We start from the raw sequence: 17,170 nt of genomic DNA, 5'->3' as shown, positions 1-17,170 counted from the left end.
CCCCCCAAACCATAACAAACTAGTGGAATGACTTTACTGATATATGCAAATCCTACCATTTGAACGACAGGTTTTGGGGGCGGGGGGTGGGTGGGACAGGAGCACAGGAACGCTGGAACATAGATGCTTAATTTATTGTGGCTTTCTCTCTTGGCAAAAAAACAAAACAAAACCCAGAACCCCGAAGGTGGCTTTGTAAAGCGTGTGTGTTTTTTTCCTTCTTTTTGCGAACTTTAAGAACACGACGATGATGTGAAAACAAAAAAAAAAACAGCGCGATTCTGTGTACATTCTTTTTCAATCTCTTTATTTTTGTTTGTTTGTTTCCTTATTTTTCTGTGAAAGCTTTTGGTCTTTGTAACTTTGCATTATTTGTAAATGAAAAAAAAATGTAATAAAGTTCAACTGTTTTTCTCTCTGGCCGCCCAGCTCTGCTTTTCTGAATGATTCGGGGGACGTGGGGGTGGGGATGTCTCCGTTAAATTTAACAATCTTCCCGTGGGGGGTTTCTTTGCTTATTGGAACTCACTTGGGCTACAGAATGACCTTTCCAGATTGCAGCCGGCCTTTCAAATACAGGCCCTTTTGGTAGCCAAAAAGCTTAATAGCCATTTCTTTAAAAAATTCCTGAAAAATTCTGGTCTATGTTTATTTTCTTCCGGGCTCTCAAGAAACCCGCATGTTTCTTTTTGAACGACCTGGCTTCATGATTTGAGCAGCAGGGCTGGGGGAGACTGGCAAAGGCGAGCGTGGAGTTATGAGTAAGACCCACAGCTCCTCACATGAGTTGAATTAGCTTTGAAATTCCCAAACTCACTATGATTTGTTTTGGTATTTTTCTCTTGGGGGGGGGGAACAGAATTGTAGGCACAATACTATCAAGTTTGCACAATTAAGCTTTTTTGGGGGGGGGGTCCCTCAGCTGTCAGACAAAGCGTTAGCAGGAGACCTCTTGTGTTTCTAAGTCAGCGATGCTTCTTAAGCGTATCTCCTCATCAGAAGCCCCGAGCGGTGACTCGTACAGAAGAGCGACGGGAAACCTCACCCGAAGCAGACACGGGGCTGGATTTTTAGCCCATGCCAAATTAGTTGGAAAGAGGCCAGGCCGGAGCAGTGGTTTTGATGAGCAACCTCTTCCATAGGTAGCTAATTTAGGCTGACAAGAGCTTTAATTATTGGAGGGCGGGAGGTGTTGCGATGTGTTGGCAGCTCCCTCGCCGCGTCCCACCGGGCAGGTGAGAGGTTCTTCCTCCACCCTGCAGAACAAACTGCCCTCCGTCCAAACCCAGCAAGTCCCCGGAAGGCTTCCAAGAAAGGCGTCTGTGGGGAAGTGACGGCCCGAGGTGTGGCTCGCGTGGCCCGTTCCCGGCTGAGTATACCGCGGAGAAGCAGCAAACGTAGCGAGAGTCTCTCAGGCGAATCCAAGGGAAGGGAAGGGCTGGTGGCGTTAGTAGTCCTTCTGATATCGGTATGACTCGTAGTCTTCAGGAATCGTGTCTGGATTGGGAGGAAATCGGAATTCAGTCTGGAGAGAAATGGGCCTGGGGAGACTGAGCCAATAAGAGATCGGTTGCTGTGTGCTGCTTGCCCAATTGGGAGGGGGGGGGGTCTTGTGCAGTGACTGTTAACCCACCTCTCGCCCCCCCCCCGCCCCTCCATTCAAATATGCAGAGAAGGTACAACCTCCAGCTGTGTTAAAGGGGGGCAGTGAAATCTGGAGGAAGACAAAGAAGGCGGCTGCAGATTTATACCCCTTTGAGAACTCTTAAGCCACGTGGCAACTCAGAGTTGCTTAAAAACCATTTCTACGTCCGTTCAACAAGCTTTTTCGCATTCCAAGGACCAGAGAAACTGGCTCTGTGGCCCACCTCTAGGGCGGCCAACGAGGTCTGGTTTGGCCCCACTCACCGTTGCAGCGATAGCGTAGGTTAGACCAGATGATGTTCTCCTGGGAGAAGCAGAAGACTCCCAGGCGGCCCCCTCTCATGGTTGTGTCGAGGACGACCCCTGTGTCAGCCACCATCTCGGAGCCCTCGTAGAAGCGAGCCCTGGGGGAGCAGTCCAAAGAGTAGAAGGGAGGGGGGGGGATGAAGGACAGTCCTGACGGGACAGGGGTCTCGAGAGCCAGCATGGCGTAACAGTTAGAGCAGGGGTCCCCAACCCCCGGGCTGCAGACCTGTACCGGTCCATGGACTGTTAGCAACTGGTCCATGAGTTGTATAGTTATTTCATTATATAATACAAGGTAGTAATAATAATAATGACGATGACAACATTGGATTTATATCCTGCCCTCCTCTGAATCTCAGAGTTTCAGACCCGCTTACAATCTCTTTTCTCTTCCTCCCCCACAACAGACACCCTGGGAGGTGGGTGGGGCTGAGAGAGTTCTCACAGAAGCTGCCCTTCCAAGTACAAGTCTCAGAGCAGCCTACAATCTCCTTTCCCTTCCTCCCCCACAACAGACACCCTGTGAGGGGGGTGGGGCTGAGAGAGCTCTTCCAGAAGCTGCCCTTTCAAGGACAGAGTCTCAGAGCGGCCTACAATCTCCTTCTCTTTCTCCCCTACAACAGACACCCTGTGAGGTGGGTGGGGTTGAGAGAGCTCTCCCAGAAGCTGCCCTTTCAAGGACAACCTCTGCCAGAGCTCTGGCTGACCCAAGGCCATTCTGAGGTTGTCTTAAATATCTTTCGGTTAGATCAGCTGACTACCTGAGGTGGATTTCCGGGGCGCCATCTTGCAGAGCAGATCGATCATTAGATTTTTAGCATGTAATATTCAGTTTTTAAAATGGTCACAAATTAATTTTATTGCACATCTAACTGTTGGGAGCCGCGCCGAGCTCTGCTTGGCGGGGAAAGGAACAGAATATCGGCTGAATCAAAAAATAACATGGTGCTGTGACAGGAGGGGGGCTTCTGTCTCGAAATGGTTCATCACCCCCAAAAGCATCACCTTTCGCCTCCCCTCCTTACCGGATGTAGCCCACCTGGGGGCGATGCTGCAGGAACCAGCGGTAGGAGGTCTTGTCTTTCCACCCAACGTTGCGGGGGTCTTTCCACAGCAGCTTGACTTGGTCGGCCGTGTCCCCCGTGTGCCAGAGTGAATTGCGCAGGTATTCTCCCGGCCCTGTTTTGGACTTCACTGCCTGGATTCGGGGGGGAAAGAGGCTCATTAGAAATCAGAGGAGGGAACCAGCAATCCTGATGGGGGTGGGTTGGTGGGACCCCTTTATGTTTCTGTTTCGGGGTCCTGCTTCCACCTGCAAAGCACACCTTCAGAACTGGGCCACAGTGGGCCTTAGACAGGGCTCTTTCACACATATTGTGTGGCTCTCCAAGCCCCCACCACCCCATCGGTCACCTTGGAGAAGGCATTTCTCTCTTTAAATCGCTTCTCCAAGCCAGCCAGCAGGCAAAGGGTATGCATTTAACGTTGCTTTCTTACCACCTCTCCCTCCCCATCTATTTTCCTTCCTTCTGGCATTCGCGTCTTGCAGCTCTCAAACATCTGTTTATTCTGTGTGTCTCCTAACACTAAGCAAATTTGGCCACCCCTGGCCTAAGAGATGACCTTCACCCATATATGCTACTTCAGTACTTAAGAAAAGCCAAAGAGAGCCTCTTAGATAACAGTCCTTTACTTTAAATCTCTTTTCCTGGAGACGAATCAAAGCTTGAGCCGCCAGTGGGTTTAACATTGGGGTTACATCTGTCCCTCTCTGAGATGGGCTCTCAATAACGTGTGGTTCTGATTCTCTGCCCCCCTCCTTCCTCCCATCATGAGTTAAGCTGCAAGACGGTGACTTCAAGTTCGTATTTATTCCAAATATTTCTATCCTCCCCTCACTGCCTCGTTTCAGGACCACTAATAAGGCTCCCAATTGGGCAAGGACACAAAGCATTGTGAATATATTAATCAAGTGGAAACACACTGGTTTACACCACCACCCCATGAAAGAGGGACACATAAATAATCTTCCCAGAGGAGTTTTCACCTCCCAGCACAATTTTATATAGCCAGAGCCAGTTTGGTGCAATGGTTAAGTGTGCTGACTCTTATCTGGGAGAACTGGGTTTGATTCCCCACTCCTCCACTTGCACCTGCTGAAATGGCCTTGGGTTAGTCATAGCTTTCACAGGAGTTGTCCTTGAAAGGACAGCTTCCGGGAAAGCTCTCTCAGCCCCACCTGCCTCACAGGGTGCCTGTTGTGCGGGAAGAAGGGAAAGGAGATTGTAGGCTGCTCTGAGACTCTGTCCTTGAAAGGGCAGCTTCTGGGAGAGCTCTCTCAGCCCCAGCTGCCTCACAGGGTGTCTGTTGTAGGGGAGGAAGGGAAAGGAGACTGTAGGCCGCTCTGAGACTCTGTCCTTGAAAGGGCAGCTTCTGGGAGAGCTCTCTCAGCCCCAAACGCCTCACAGGATGTCTGTTGTGGAGGAGGAAGGGAAAGGAGATTGCAGGCTGCTCTGAGCCTCTGTCTTTGAAAGGGCAGCTTCTGGGAGAGCTCTCTCAGCCTCAGCTGCCTCACAGAGTGTCTGTTGTAGGGGAGGAAGGGAAAGGAGACTGTAGGCCGCTCTGAAACTCTGTCCTTGAAAGGGCAGCTTCTGGGAGAGCTCTCTCAGCCCCAGCTGCCTCACAGAGTGTCTGTTGTAGGGGAGGAAGAGAAAGGGGATTGTAGGCCGCTCTGAAACTCTGTCCTTGAAAGGGCAGCTTCTGGGAGAGCTCTCTCAGCCCCACCTACCTCACAGGGTGTCTTTTTTTGGTATTTTTGTATTTGTGTGTGTGTGTGTTTGCTTGCCTGCCTGCACCTGGAAGTCATGGCTACCTCTGGTAACTGACCCCTACTGAGATCCTGGAGGATATTCAGGGAGGTGGCTGAATAAGCCTGCCACTGCCTCCTGACTGGGTATTTCAAGGACAGTCTCCCATCCAAGTGCTATCCACATTGAGGGAGGAAGGTGAAGGAGATTGTAAGCCGCTCTGAGATTCAGAGTGAAAGGTGGGATATAAATCCAGTATCATCATCTTCACTGTGTGGCTTGAAGGTAAGCTGTGGCAGCCATTTTGTGGTTGCGCCCACCCGACTGTCAGAATTGCAAAGACGACTGAAAAAAGCCTGATGCTCTAGTCTTGAGGGGCTAAAGGGCTCTTATTTTCTCTTGTATCAGTTTCCTACAAGTCAATGAAAGAAAGGGATTTGGGAAAACAGGAATAGATTAATTGTAGAAGGGCTTAACCGGGTGTCGTTTTGTAGAAAAATAGGTGGCGGAGCTCATTAGCATAACTCATTAGCATATGCCACCGCCACCTCCAGCCAAAAGCAACCTGATGAAAGAATGAAGAGCCCCGGGCGAGCGAGGCCTGCTTGGGCTGGCTGAATCTCACTCGCCTGGGGCTCTCTGGGCCAACCCCCTCCCAGCAAGCCACCTGCCACCCAAAATCACATCAGAAGCGGAGAAAGGGTGGTGTGGGCTTCTCCAGGGGTTAATGAGGACTGCTGGGGGTGTGGCAAAGGCCCTGGTGGCTGGCTGCCCGCTCTCCTAATCCAGGGATTGTTATGCAGCTGCACCTCCTATTCAATGGACAAGGTGGGTGGAGAGGAAGAGGGGGAACCCTCAGAAAGGTTCAGGAACTGCGCTTCTAGGAGCTCCTGCTGAATCTGAGGCCTGCACTTAACTATGAAAGGTAGAGGATTTCCCTCCTTTTCTGAGACTCTGCATTCACACGGTGGCTGCTACAAGGCTGTGGCCGAAGGCTTCGTAAATGCCCGGTTACCTTCAGCTGGATGCCGGGTTCAGCCACTGCCCGGAAGGGGTTGGCTTGCCAGTAGGTCTGCTCCATCTGCTTCCACATGACCACGTAGAAGCTGGCGCTGTCCTGGTAGCCGAAGATGAAGCCGGCGTAGTCGTCGTCGGTGGCCGTGTTCACGTGGAAGGTGCCTTCGAAGTCCACCCCGTTGAACGCGGTGTAGCCTGAACCAGGAGGTGGGGAAGGAGGGCAAACAGGAGGCATGAGAGATGCCATTAAATCTCCTTAATCGTGCTAGAGAACACATTGTGGGGCATTTTTGCACCTAGGCTGTTCGCACCTGCAACTTGTGCAAGCTCGCGTCACTGAGGCCGATTTCCCACTCGCCTTACGCAGCTGTCACATTCCTCTTCTCAGCGGGGCTTCCTTCCGATTTCACACCATCTGCCCTGGGGTTGCAAGTAACGTCGGCGTTTTTGTGCAGCAAACGGAAACCTCAAAAACCAGTTTCTGTTTGCTGGGCGAAAACACTGATACTTGCAGCCCTTGGGCAGACAGTGTGGAATTGAAAGGAAACCCGGCTAAGAAGAGGAACGTGAGAGTGGCGTAAGGTGAGTAGGAAATCGATCTGAGTTTGTCAAGATAGAGAGCTCACTCGGCCAAAACGAGGGCAGGCTTATAAACCATAGAGCAGATTAGCAGACATTGAACCTATGAAGCTGCCTTCTACTGAATCGGACTCTTGGTCCATCAAAGTCAGTATTGTCTACTCAGACTGGCAGCGGCTCTCCAGGGTCTCAAGCGGAGGTTTTTCACTGCCTGCTTGCCTGGACCCTTTCTAGTTGGGAGATGCTGGGGATTGAACCTGGAACCTTCTGCTTCCCAAGCAGATGCTCTACCACTGAACCACCGTCCCTCCGTCTCCTTCACCTACTGCCTGGACCCTTTTGAGTTGGAGATGCCGGGGATTGAACCTGGGCCCTTCTGCTTCCCGAGCAGATGCTCTACCACTGAGCCACCGTCCCTCCATCTCCATCACCTACTGCCTGGACCCTTTTGAGTTGGAGATGCCGGGGATTGAACCTGGGCCCTTCTGCTTCCCAAGCAGATGCTCTACCACTGAGCCACCTTCCCTCCATCTCCATCACCTACTGCCTGGACCCTTTTGAGTTGGAGATGCCGGGGATTGAACCTGGGATCTTCTACTTCCCAAGCAGATGCTCTACCACTGAGTCACTGTCCCTCCATCTCCATCACCTACTGCCTGGACCCTTTTGAGTTGGAGATGCCGGGGATTGAACCTGGGCCCTTCTGCTTCCCGAGCAGATGCTCTACCACAGAGCCACTATCCTTCCCATTCTCACATTTTTTTTTTGTAGGAATGCTTATTTGTATTTCTAGTCCCTTTCACAGAGAATTCCACTTGAAATATTTATGATTCAATTCACACCAGCCCTCTCCCTGCCTTCCACCCCTTTCTGGGTTTCCCCCCCCCCAAAAAAAAAATCACCTAAAATGATTTTCCCCATATATCTGAAGAAAGTGAACTCTGACCCAGGAGAGTTCATATTGAAATAAAGAATGTTAGTTTTTAAGTTGCCCCCAGACTTCTGTTTTATCTTGCTACTGACAGACTAACAGGGCAGCCCCTCTGCGATTAGCTTTTGCCCGACTGTGGTCTCTGCATCTGACAAATATGAGAGGGGCCGAAAGTGGAGAAGTGGATCATCCGTTAACGGTTCCCACAGGAGAAAGAAAAAACTCTCCGTGCCAAATGCAACTTCAGTGTGTTGTGAACAACAAGCACTGTAACACAAAACGAACAATATCGGCACGCAGCACTGAGTCAAAACCCCACACGCCACTCCTTCTCACATTTTGACATGTCGCTGTTTTATTGGTTTCTCACGCTACCCAGATCAAAGTTTTGCTCAATTTGTTAATTTTACTGTTCTGCCACTGGATTTTAAATTTGTACCAGTTTGCATTCTAAACCACCGCCTACCAGTTGCACGTAGCTCTTCTCACTGTCCCTGATTCCTCGCCTGAAGAAGTGTGCTTAGAGCACCCGAAAGCTTACGTTCTGAATAAAACTTTGGTGGTCTTAAAGGCGACACGAGACTTCAGACCCACACGGCTGCCCGCTGGGATCTATCCCGTTCTCTCAGCTAAGGATGGCTTCGTCTAGGGAGAGAGTAGAAGAGCCCTTACCTACAGCCAAGCCTGGGTCGCTGTTCATGGTCTGCACAATTTCCATGCCCTGCAAAAAATGGGGAGCATGTTTGTCCATTAGCCGGGGTTATTTAACGGGGCGTGCTCCCTAAGGCAGAGGTGTCGAACTCATCTGTTACGTGGGCCAGATCTGATATAAATGAGATGGGCTGAGCCATTTTGGTGTAGTGGTTAACTGTGCAGACTCTTATCTGGGAGAACCAGGTTTGATTCCCCACTCCTCCACTTGCACCTGCTGGAATGGCCTTGGGTCAGCCATAGCTCTGGCAGAGGTTGTCCTTGAAAGGGCAGCTGCTGTGAGAGCCCTCTCCAGCCCCACCCACCTCACAGGGTGTCTGTTGTGGGGGAGGAAGGTAAAGGAGATTGGGAGCCTCTCTAAGACTCTTCGGAGTGCAGGGCGGGATATAAATCCAATATCATCATCTTCTTCATAAAATGTAATGCCAGGTAGGGGAGATATAAACTTCATAAAGGACACAAAGGGTGCATTTGCACTACCCTAACTAATGCATTTTACATCCGGATTTTTACTGTGTAAAAATAGCAAAACTCCAGATGTAAAACGCGTTAGCGTAGTGTGAATGCACCCAGACAAACACAAGGGGCTTTTTTTAAACTTAAAAATAAAACACAAAACATTAGCACTTGTTGGTCTTAAAGCTGCTTTCTTTGCATCTCTCCCATGGGATCCAGGGAAATGGGCAAAGGAAGCTCTGGCTCTTTCCTTCCTTCCCCAGGGGACCAGGAGGGGGAGGAGCCTCAGCCAATAGAAGGAAGAGAGGCTTGGCTCAGTAGCTCTGCTGTGCAATCGAGAGAGCTTGCCAAAGCAAGCTCTGCTTCTCTCCCTTCCTCCCCAAGGGAGGAGCCTCAGCCAATGGAGAAAATGGAGGTTTTGCTCTGAAGCTCCTGCGCCATTGAGCAAGCCTGGCAAAGCAAGCTGTTATGAAGAAGGAAGCAAGAGAGAGGGAGAAGGAAGCAGATGACAGCCAGTTACTCAAGGGCCTGATAGGAGCCCTCCGGGGGCCTGATTTGGCCCCCAAACTGCATGTTTGACACCCCTGGTTTAGATACGTCATTCTCCTGCGTTTTGAGCTGTGCTGAATTCCAGGGCACTGAAGTCTGTGACCAGGCCATGACATTACCCCACAGCACCAATAATCCCACTGAACCACCGTAAGTGAAGCAAGATCCTTCAGAGCAATTAGAAACGCACATCTTGGTCTTAAACGATTGTAAACTGTATTGGTTGATTTGATTGTGCAATCTGTTTTTAATGTCTTATGTGGTTAATTTGCTGCTGTTAGCCGCCCTGAGCCCGCCAGGGGAGAGCGGGATATAAATTTGATAAAATAAAAATAATGATTTGCTTCTTAATAAATTTTGTAGAGAACTACACAGCAACTCAACTGCATACATGTACGTGCTTTCACAACGTTTTCACGGTAGATTTTCTACGAGGTGGTTTGCCATTGCCTTCCCCAGTCATCTACGCTTTCCCGCCAGCGAGCTGGGGACTCCTTTGACTGACCTCGGAAGGATGGAAGGCTGAGTCAACCTGGAGCCAGCTACTTGAACCAGCTTCCGCCGGGATCAAACTCAGGTTGTGAGTAGAGGGCTCCAACTGCAGTATTGCAGCTTTACCACTCTGCACCACGGGGCTCTTATATGAAGACATACGTGTATGCAATTGAGTTACTGTGTAGTTCTCTATAAAATGTATTAATAAGTAATTCATTAAAGCTAGTATTGTTCAGCCATTGTTGGCTTGTCCTTTCAACTCTTGCTGTATTCACAGTAAAGGGAGGTAAAGGTAGTAGTTCCCTGTGCACCTCTGGGGTGATGTTGCAACATGACGTTTTCATGGCAGACTTTTTACGGGGTGATTTGCCAGTGCCTCCCCAGTCCTCTACATTTTCCTGCTGACAAGCTGGGTACTCCTTTGACTGATCTCAGAAGGATGGAAGGCTGAGTCAACCTTCAGCCGGGTACTTGAGCCCAGCTTCCACCGAGATCGAACTCAGGTTGTGAGCAGAGAGCTCGGACTGCAGGACTGCAGCTTTATAACTCTGCGCCTTGGGACGACCCTCTTAATAAGTAGCTGCCAGTCAGTCCCAAACCTTTGAGCTCCTCAGAAAAGGCCCCGGTTCCTTTACTCAGCCAGTGGCTTGGGTTAGCGGGGGACGGAGAAAGTGCCAATAAGCCAGGGGTGGCCAAACTTGCTTAATGTAAGAGCTACATAAAATAAACATCAGGTTTTTGAGAGCCGCAAGACAAGAAGAAAAGAAGGCAAAGAGATGAGGGGAGGGAGAGGTGGAAAAAAGCAACTTTAAGGGCATTCGCTAAGCCGCCACCTGGCTTGAATTGCAGGAGTGATTCAAAGAGACCAAGGCCTTCTCCAAGCCAGCCAGCAGGATGGTAGGGGCTCCAAGAGCCGCACAATATGTGTGAAAGAGCCACATGTGGCTCACACCTGCAATAAGCCCAAGAGCAGGGCTGGCTAGACTGTGGCTCGGGAGCCACATGTGGCTCTTTCACACCTCTTGTGTGGCTCTCAAAGCCCCACCACTCTCGGCCAGCTTGGAGAAGGCATTTGTCTCTCTAAATCACTTCCAGGCCAAGCCAGCTGGCAGCTTAGAGAATGCATTCAAAGTTGAAGTTGCTTTCTTTCCCCCTCTCTCCTCCTCCTCCATCTCTTTGCTTTCTTTCCACCATCCTTACCCACCCTTCCTTCATGTCTTGTGGCTCTCAAACATCCAACGTTTATTTTGTGTAGCTTAAATAGCGGCCCCGTGGCGCAGAGTGGTAAAGCAGCAGTACTGCAGTACTGAGGTCTGAACTCTCTGCTCACGACCTGAGTTCGATTCCGGCGGAAGCTGGATTCAGGTAGCCAGCCCAAGGTTCACTCAGTCTTTCACCCTTCTGAGGTCGGTCAAATGAGTCCCCAGCTTGCTGGGGGGAAAGTGTAAAAGACTGGGCAAGGCAATGGCAAACCACCCCGTAAAAAGTCTGCTGTGAAAACATTGTGAAAGCAACATCACCCCCAGAGTCGAAAACAACTGGTGCTTGCACAGGAGACCTTTCCTTTTCCTACATTAAGCAGAGGAGGCCCGTGGCACAGAGTATTAAAGATGCAGTACTGCAGTTCTAAGCTCTGCTCACGACCTGAGTTCGATCCCCGGCAGAAGCTGGGTTTTCAGGTAGCCAACTCCAGGTCGATTCAGCCTTCCATTCTTCCGAGGTCGGTGAATGGAGTCCCCAGCTTGCTGGGGGGAAAGCGTAGATGACTGGGGAAGGCAATGGCAAACCATCCCGTAAAAAGTCTGCCGTGAAAACGTTGTGAAAGCAACGTCACCCCAGAGTTGGAAACGGCTGGTGCTTGCACAGGGGACCTTTCCTACATTAAGTACGTTTGGCCACCCCTGCCATAGAGGAAGGGATGGGAACTGGTGGAGGAACCACTCTGAACGAAGAGGCACTATTTAACGGAGCAGTAACGGGCTGATATATAGTTACCATGTTCCCCCCGGCCACCAGCAGGGGATAGAAAAAGAAGAATTGCAGATTGCTACCCCACCCTTCTCTCTGAATCAGAGCCTCAGAGCGGCTTACAATCTCCTATATCTTCTCCCCCCACAACAGACACCCTGTGAGGTGGGTGGGGCTGAGAGAACTCTCACAGCAGCTGCCCTTTCAAGAACAGAGGCTCAGAGTGGCCTACAATCTCCTTTCCCTTCCTTCCCCACAACAGACACCCTGTGAGGCGGGTGGGGCTGAGAGAGCTCTCCCAGAAGCTGCCCTTTCAAGGACAGAGTCTCAGAGTGGCCTACAATCTCCTTTCCCTTCCTCCCCCACAACAGACACCCTGTGAGGTGGGTGAGGCTGAGAGAGCTCTCCCAGAAGCTGCCCTTTCAAGGACAAAGTCTCAGAGTGGCCTACAATCTCCTTTCCCTTGCATCCCCACAACAGACACCCTGTGAGGTGGGTGGGACTGAGAGGGCTCTCCCAGCAGTTGCCCTTTCAAGGACAGAGTCTCAGAGTGGCCTACAATCTCCTTCCCCTTCCTCCCCCACAACAGACACCCTGTGAGGCAGGTGGGGCTGGAGAGGGCTCTCACAGCAGCTGCCCTTTCAAGGACAACCTCTGCCAGAGCTATGGCTGACCCAAGGCCATTCCAGCAGCTGCAAGTGCAGGAGTGGGGAATCAAACCCGGTTCTCCCAGATAAGAGTTCGCACACTTAACCACTACACCAAACTGGATCTCATAGAGGGGTAAGGTTGCCAAGTCTGGGCTGGGAAACTCCTGGAGATTTGGGGGTGGGGCCTGGTGAGGATGAGGACCTCAGTGGGTTACAGTGCCCCAGAGTTCCCCCTCCATAGCAGCCCTTTTCTCCTGGGGAACTGATCTCTGTAGTCTGGAAATGAGCTGTCTCCCCCCAGCCAGTGTGTACAAGTCGCACGTTCCCTGCTGCTCATGGCTGGGGAAGGACACAGGAAAGCAGGGAAATGGGGAGGGAGGGCAGAGATACAAATCAGCCATCAGAATTAGGAAGTTGATCACTGCAGGCTGAGCTCCAGGAAAGGCGGAAGGGGAATCAGAGCTGCCATGCAATTTTAATCCCACTGGACGGGGGAGGGAGAAGAGTGGCCCCAGACTCTCCAGCTTCTGGCTCTCACCCCCATGACCCCCCCTCCTACAGCCCCCCATGGCCCCCTCCTCCTGTGACGCTGAGCTACGGGGCTGGCCATCTCCATGTGGGAAACCAGCACTCTCCCTCTACTGACCCACCTGGTTGAGAACAATCCAGTTAGGGTCGATTTGAGCGTCGCCTTCGGGGTCCAGCACCACCGTCTGGAAGGCCCGGAAGTCAGTCAGCGTCACTTCGGCATTCTCGGGACAGACGTCGATCCGGTCAACCACCAGGTCCTTGTCAAAATCGTCCTCGCAGGCGTTCCCGATGCCGTCTCCTGCAGGGCAGTGGGGAGGGGGTCTCAGGCTTGCGATCGGCTCCTCCCCAGCCTTCCATGGGAGCCCCACTGATCACAGCCATTGAACCTGCATCCTAGGGTTGCCAAGTCTTCCTCAAGCCCCGGCGGGGGACATTCACACACCCAACCTACTGTGCCATAGAGTTTTACCTCCCAAACGGCTAGAGCGTCCTGGAAAACCATAGAGTTTCCCCAGAAATGCCTAGAGTGACCCTGTGTGTGTGTGTGTGTGTGCGCGCCGCCATTTTGATGACATCACTTCCGGGTGACGTCACCATGCCGGCAATGCAGGGGGAGGTTCCCCCTGCCAGCCCAATGTGGGACGGCTGGTTGGGAACCTCCAGGGCAGGGGATTCCCCGCCCGGACCGAGGGCTTGGCAGCCTTGCTGCATTCCCAGTCACCCACCCCACCTGGCCTGGCATGTCTGATGAGACTTCCTTGTTTTTCTCGGAAAGACAGTGTAGCAGCATGTTCTGAGGGTGGAGACACTCTGCTCATCTTTTTGATCCAAGGTGACAAATGGAGTCAGGCTTGACACACAGAGGCCAACCAGTTCCTCTGGAGATTCAACAGCAGGCCATAGAGGCGGAGGCCTTCAAAAGAACTTCAGAAGAGCCCTGCTGGGTCAGACCAGTGAGGGTCCATGTAGTTTAGGCTCCTGTCTCACTCAGTGGCCAACCAGTTCCTCTGGAGGGCCAACAACAGGGCAGAGAGGCTGAGGCCTCCCCCTGAGAAGAAGATCAGAAGATCCCTGCTGGATCAGACCGGTGGTCCATCTAGTCCAGCCTCCTGCCTCACACAGGGGCCAACCAGTTCCTTTGGAGGGCCAGCAACAGGGCGTAGAGACCAAGGACTTCATAAGAACATCAGAAGAGCCCTGCTGGATCAGACCAGTGAGGGTCCATCTAGTCCAGCATCCTGTCTCACATAGAGGCCAGCCAGTTCCTTTGGAAGACCAACAACAGGGCATAGAGGCTGAGGCCTTCATAAGAACATCAGAAGTGCCCTGCTGGATCAGACCAGTGGTCCATCTAGTGCAGCCATCCTGTCTCACACAGTGGCCAACCAGTTCCTCTGGAGGGCCAACAACAGGGCATAGAGGCTGAGGCCATCTTAAGAACATCAGAGGAACCCTGCTGGATCAGACCAGTGAGGGTTCATCTAGTTCAGCATCCTGTCACACAAAGTGGCCAACCACTTTCTCTGGAGGGCCAACAGCAGGGCATAGAGGCCGAGGCCTTCATAAGAACATCAGAAGAGCCGTGCTGGATCAGACCAGTGAAGGTCCATCTAGTCCAGCATCCTGCCTCACACAGTGGCCAACCTGTTCCTCTGGAGGGCCAACAACAGGGCAGAGAGGCTGAGGCCTTCATAAGAACATAAGAAGAGCCCTGCTGGATCAGACCTGTGGTCCATCTAGTCCAGTATCCTGTCTCACACAGTGGCCAACCAGTTCCTCTGGACAGCCAACAACAGGGCAGAGAGGTCGAGGCCTTCATAAGAGCCCTGCTGGATCAGACCATCAGAAGAGCCCTGCTGGATCAGACCAGTGAGGATTCATGTAGTTGAGCATCCTTTCTCACACAGTGGCCAACCAGTTCCTCTGGCGGGTGAACAACAGGGCAGAGAGGCCAAGACCTTCATGAGAACATTGGAAGAGCCCTGCTGGAACAGGCCAGTGGTCTATCTAGTCCAGCATCCTGCCTCTGGAGGACCAACAACAGGGCATAGAGGCCGAGACCTCCCCCTGATGTTTTCTCCTGGCTCTGGGATTAGTGCCTCTTGGCTCTTAGTGGCTCTGAATGTGCAGGTTCCCCTCAGTCACCATGGCTAGTAGCCACTGATAAGACTTCTCCTCCACGAATCTATTGAATCCCCCTTTAAATCTGTTTACTCCTGAAGCCATCGCTACATTCTCAGGCTTGGAATTCCACATTTTAATCACTCTCTCTGTCAAGTAGTCTTTCCTTCAGTCCATCTTGAACCTACAGCCCACCAGCTTAACTGGATGCCCTTGAGTTTCTAGTCTTTTGGGAGAGGGAGAAAAACCCCTTGTCGACTCTCTCTACCACATCCATAATTTTATAATCATAAGAACAAAAGAGAAGCCATGTTGGATCAGGCCAATGGCCCATCCGGTCCGACACTCTGTGTCACACAGCGGCCAAAAAACCCAGGCGCCATCAGGAGGTCCACCAGTGGGGCCAGGACACTAGAAGCCCTCACACTGTTGCCCTTCCCAAGCACCAAGAATACAGAGCATCACTGACCCAGACATAAGAACATGAGAGAAGCCATGTTGGATCAGGTCAGTGGCCCATCCAGTCCTACACTCTGTGTCACACAGGGCTAAAAAAGCCAGGTGCCATCAGGAGGTCCATCAGTGGGGCCAGGACACTAGAAGCCCTCCCACTGCCCCCCCCCCCAGGCACCAAGAATACGGAGCATCACTGCCCCAGACAAAAGAACATAAGAGAAGTCATGTTGGATAAGGCCAATGGTCCATCCAGTCCAACACTCTGTGTCACACAGTGGCCAAAAAACCCAGGTGCCGTCAGGAGGTCCATCAGTGGGGCTAGAAGCCCTTCCACTGTCCCCCCCCCCAAGAACAAGAATACAGAGCATCATTGCCCCAGACAGAGAGTTCCAACAATGCACTGTGGCTGATAGCCACTAATGGACCTCTGCTTCAGATGTTTATCCAATCCCCTCTTGAAGCTGGCTATGCTTGTAGCCGCCGCCACCTCTTGTGGCAGTGAATTCCACATGTTAATCCCCCTTTGGGCAAAGAAGGACTTCCTTTTATCGGTTCTAACCCGACTGCTCAGCAATTCAGCAGTCCTCTAGCATGTTCCCCCCCCAGTTGTGGCTTTGTATGGGTGCTGTAGTTGATGAGGCCTCTATCCGGAATGCCACTTCTGCTGTCAGTCTACAAGCAAACCAACATTTGTGGGCACAAAATTCAGCGGAGACTTCTTTTTTTCCAGGTTACATCCCCCCCCCCCAAAAAAAAAGCTCTCATGGTTACAAAACATGTTTTCAACATTTTCCAAAATCTCCGAAGCTGCAACTTCGGGGCCCAGAACATCACCCCACCCCGCCCCCCCTGGCTAGCCCAGCTGGAAGACGTTACACATCATTTCTTTCTTGCGGAATGCAGAATAAACAATGTGCAATCAGAGAGTGTGTAGCTGCACATTTGCACGTACAGAGATTACAGAACAGGCTTTTCTTTCCCTTCACAACTTTGGAACCTTGCGGCAGGTTTTTTTAAAAAAAGCTTGCCTCTGTCATCATTCCTCCCAAACTGAGAAAACAAAAAAACCCACTATCTTTAGGCCACTATGGGATGAGCCTGAAAAACTGTAGGTTCCTCGGCACCTATTTAGAGTGTTTTGACCTGATTGGCCCAGACTAGCCTGACCTCATCAGATCTCAGAAGCTAAGCAGTGTCAACCCTGGTTAGTAGTTGGATGGGAGACCCCTGAGAAAGTCCAGAGTTGCTATGCAGAGAAGAAGGCCATAGATTTATACACCGCCCTTCTCTCTGAATCAGAGTCTCAGAGTGGCCTACAATCTCCTTTCCCTTCCTCCCCCACAACAGACACCTTGTGAGGTGGGTGGGGCTGAGAGAGCTCTCCCAGAAGCTGCCCTTTCAAGGACAGAGGCTCGGAGTGGCCTACAATCTCCTTTCCCTTCCTCCCCCACAACAGATACCCTGTGAGGCAGGTGGGGCAGAGAGAGCTCTCGCAGAAGCTGCCCTTTCAAGGACAGAGGCTCGGAGTGGCCTACAATCTCCTTTCCCTTCCTCCCCCACAACAGACACCTTGTGAGGCGGGTGGGGCTAAGAGAACTCTCCCAGAAGCTGCCCTTTCAAGGACAGAGGCTCGGAGTGGCCTCCAATCTCCTTTCCCTTCCTCCCCCACAACAGATACCCTGTGAGGCGGGTGGGGCTGAGAGAGCTCTCGCAGAAGCTGCCCTTTCAAGGATAGAGGCTCGGCGTAGCCTACAATCTCTTTTCCCTTCCACCCCCACAACAGACACCCTGTGAGGCGGGTGGGGCTGAGAGAGCTCTCCCAGAAGCTGCCCTTTCAAGGACAGAGGCTCGGAGTGGCCTACAGTCTCCTTTCCCTTCCTCCCCCACAACAGACACCCTGTGAGGTGGCTGGGGCTGAGAAAGCTCTCCTAGAAGCTTCCCTTTCAAGG

The 17,170-nt window shown here is 51.8% G+C and overlaps 1 protein-coding gene across 1 annotated transcript in view; it reads right to left on the bottom strand.

Moving 5' to 3' along the window:
- Nucleotides 1-275: 275 nt before the first annotated feature.
- COMP (cartilage oligomeric matrix protein) overlaps nt 276-17,170 on the bottom strand; it is a 93,232-nt gene continuing 76,337 nt past the window's right edge. The window contains exons 14-19 of the mRNA XM_060233141.1: nt 12,764-12,942; nt 7,957-8,005; nt 5,773-5,969; nt 2,976-3,148; nt 1,909-2,048; nt 276-1,497 (exon numbers count right to left, since the gene is read on the bottom strand). Of these exons, the coding sequence (XP_060089124.1) occupies nt 1,448-1,497; nt 1,909-2,048; nt 2,976-3,148; nt 5,773-5,969; nt 7,957-8,005; nt 12,764-12,942 (788 nt within the window). The 3' untranslated portion in view covers nt 276-1,447. The remainder of the gene's footprint in view (nt 1,498-1,908; nt 2,049-2,975; nt 3,149-5,772; nt 5,970-7,956; nt 8,006-12,763; nt 12,943-17,170) is intronic.

Source organism: Heteronotia binoei, chromosome 2 (assembly GCF_032191835.1).
Source record: "Heteronotia binoei isolate CCM8104 ecotype False Entrance Well chromosome 2, APGP_CSIRO_Hbin_v1, whole genome shotgun sequence".
Classification (NCBI taxonomy): domain Eukaryota; kingdom Metazoa; phylum Chordata; class Lepidosauria; order Squamata; family Gekkonidae; genus Heteronotia; species Heteronotia binoei.
Note: the sequence above shows the minus strand (reverse complement) of the source record. Positions and strands in the feature narration are given on the sequence as shown.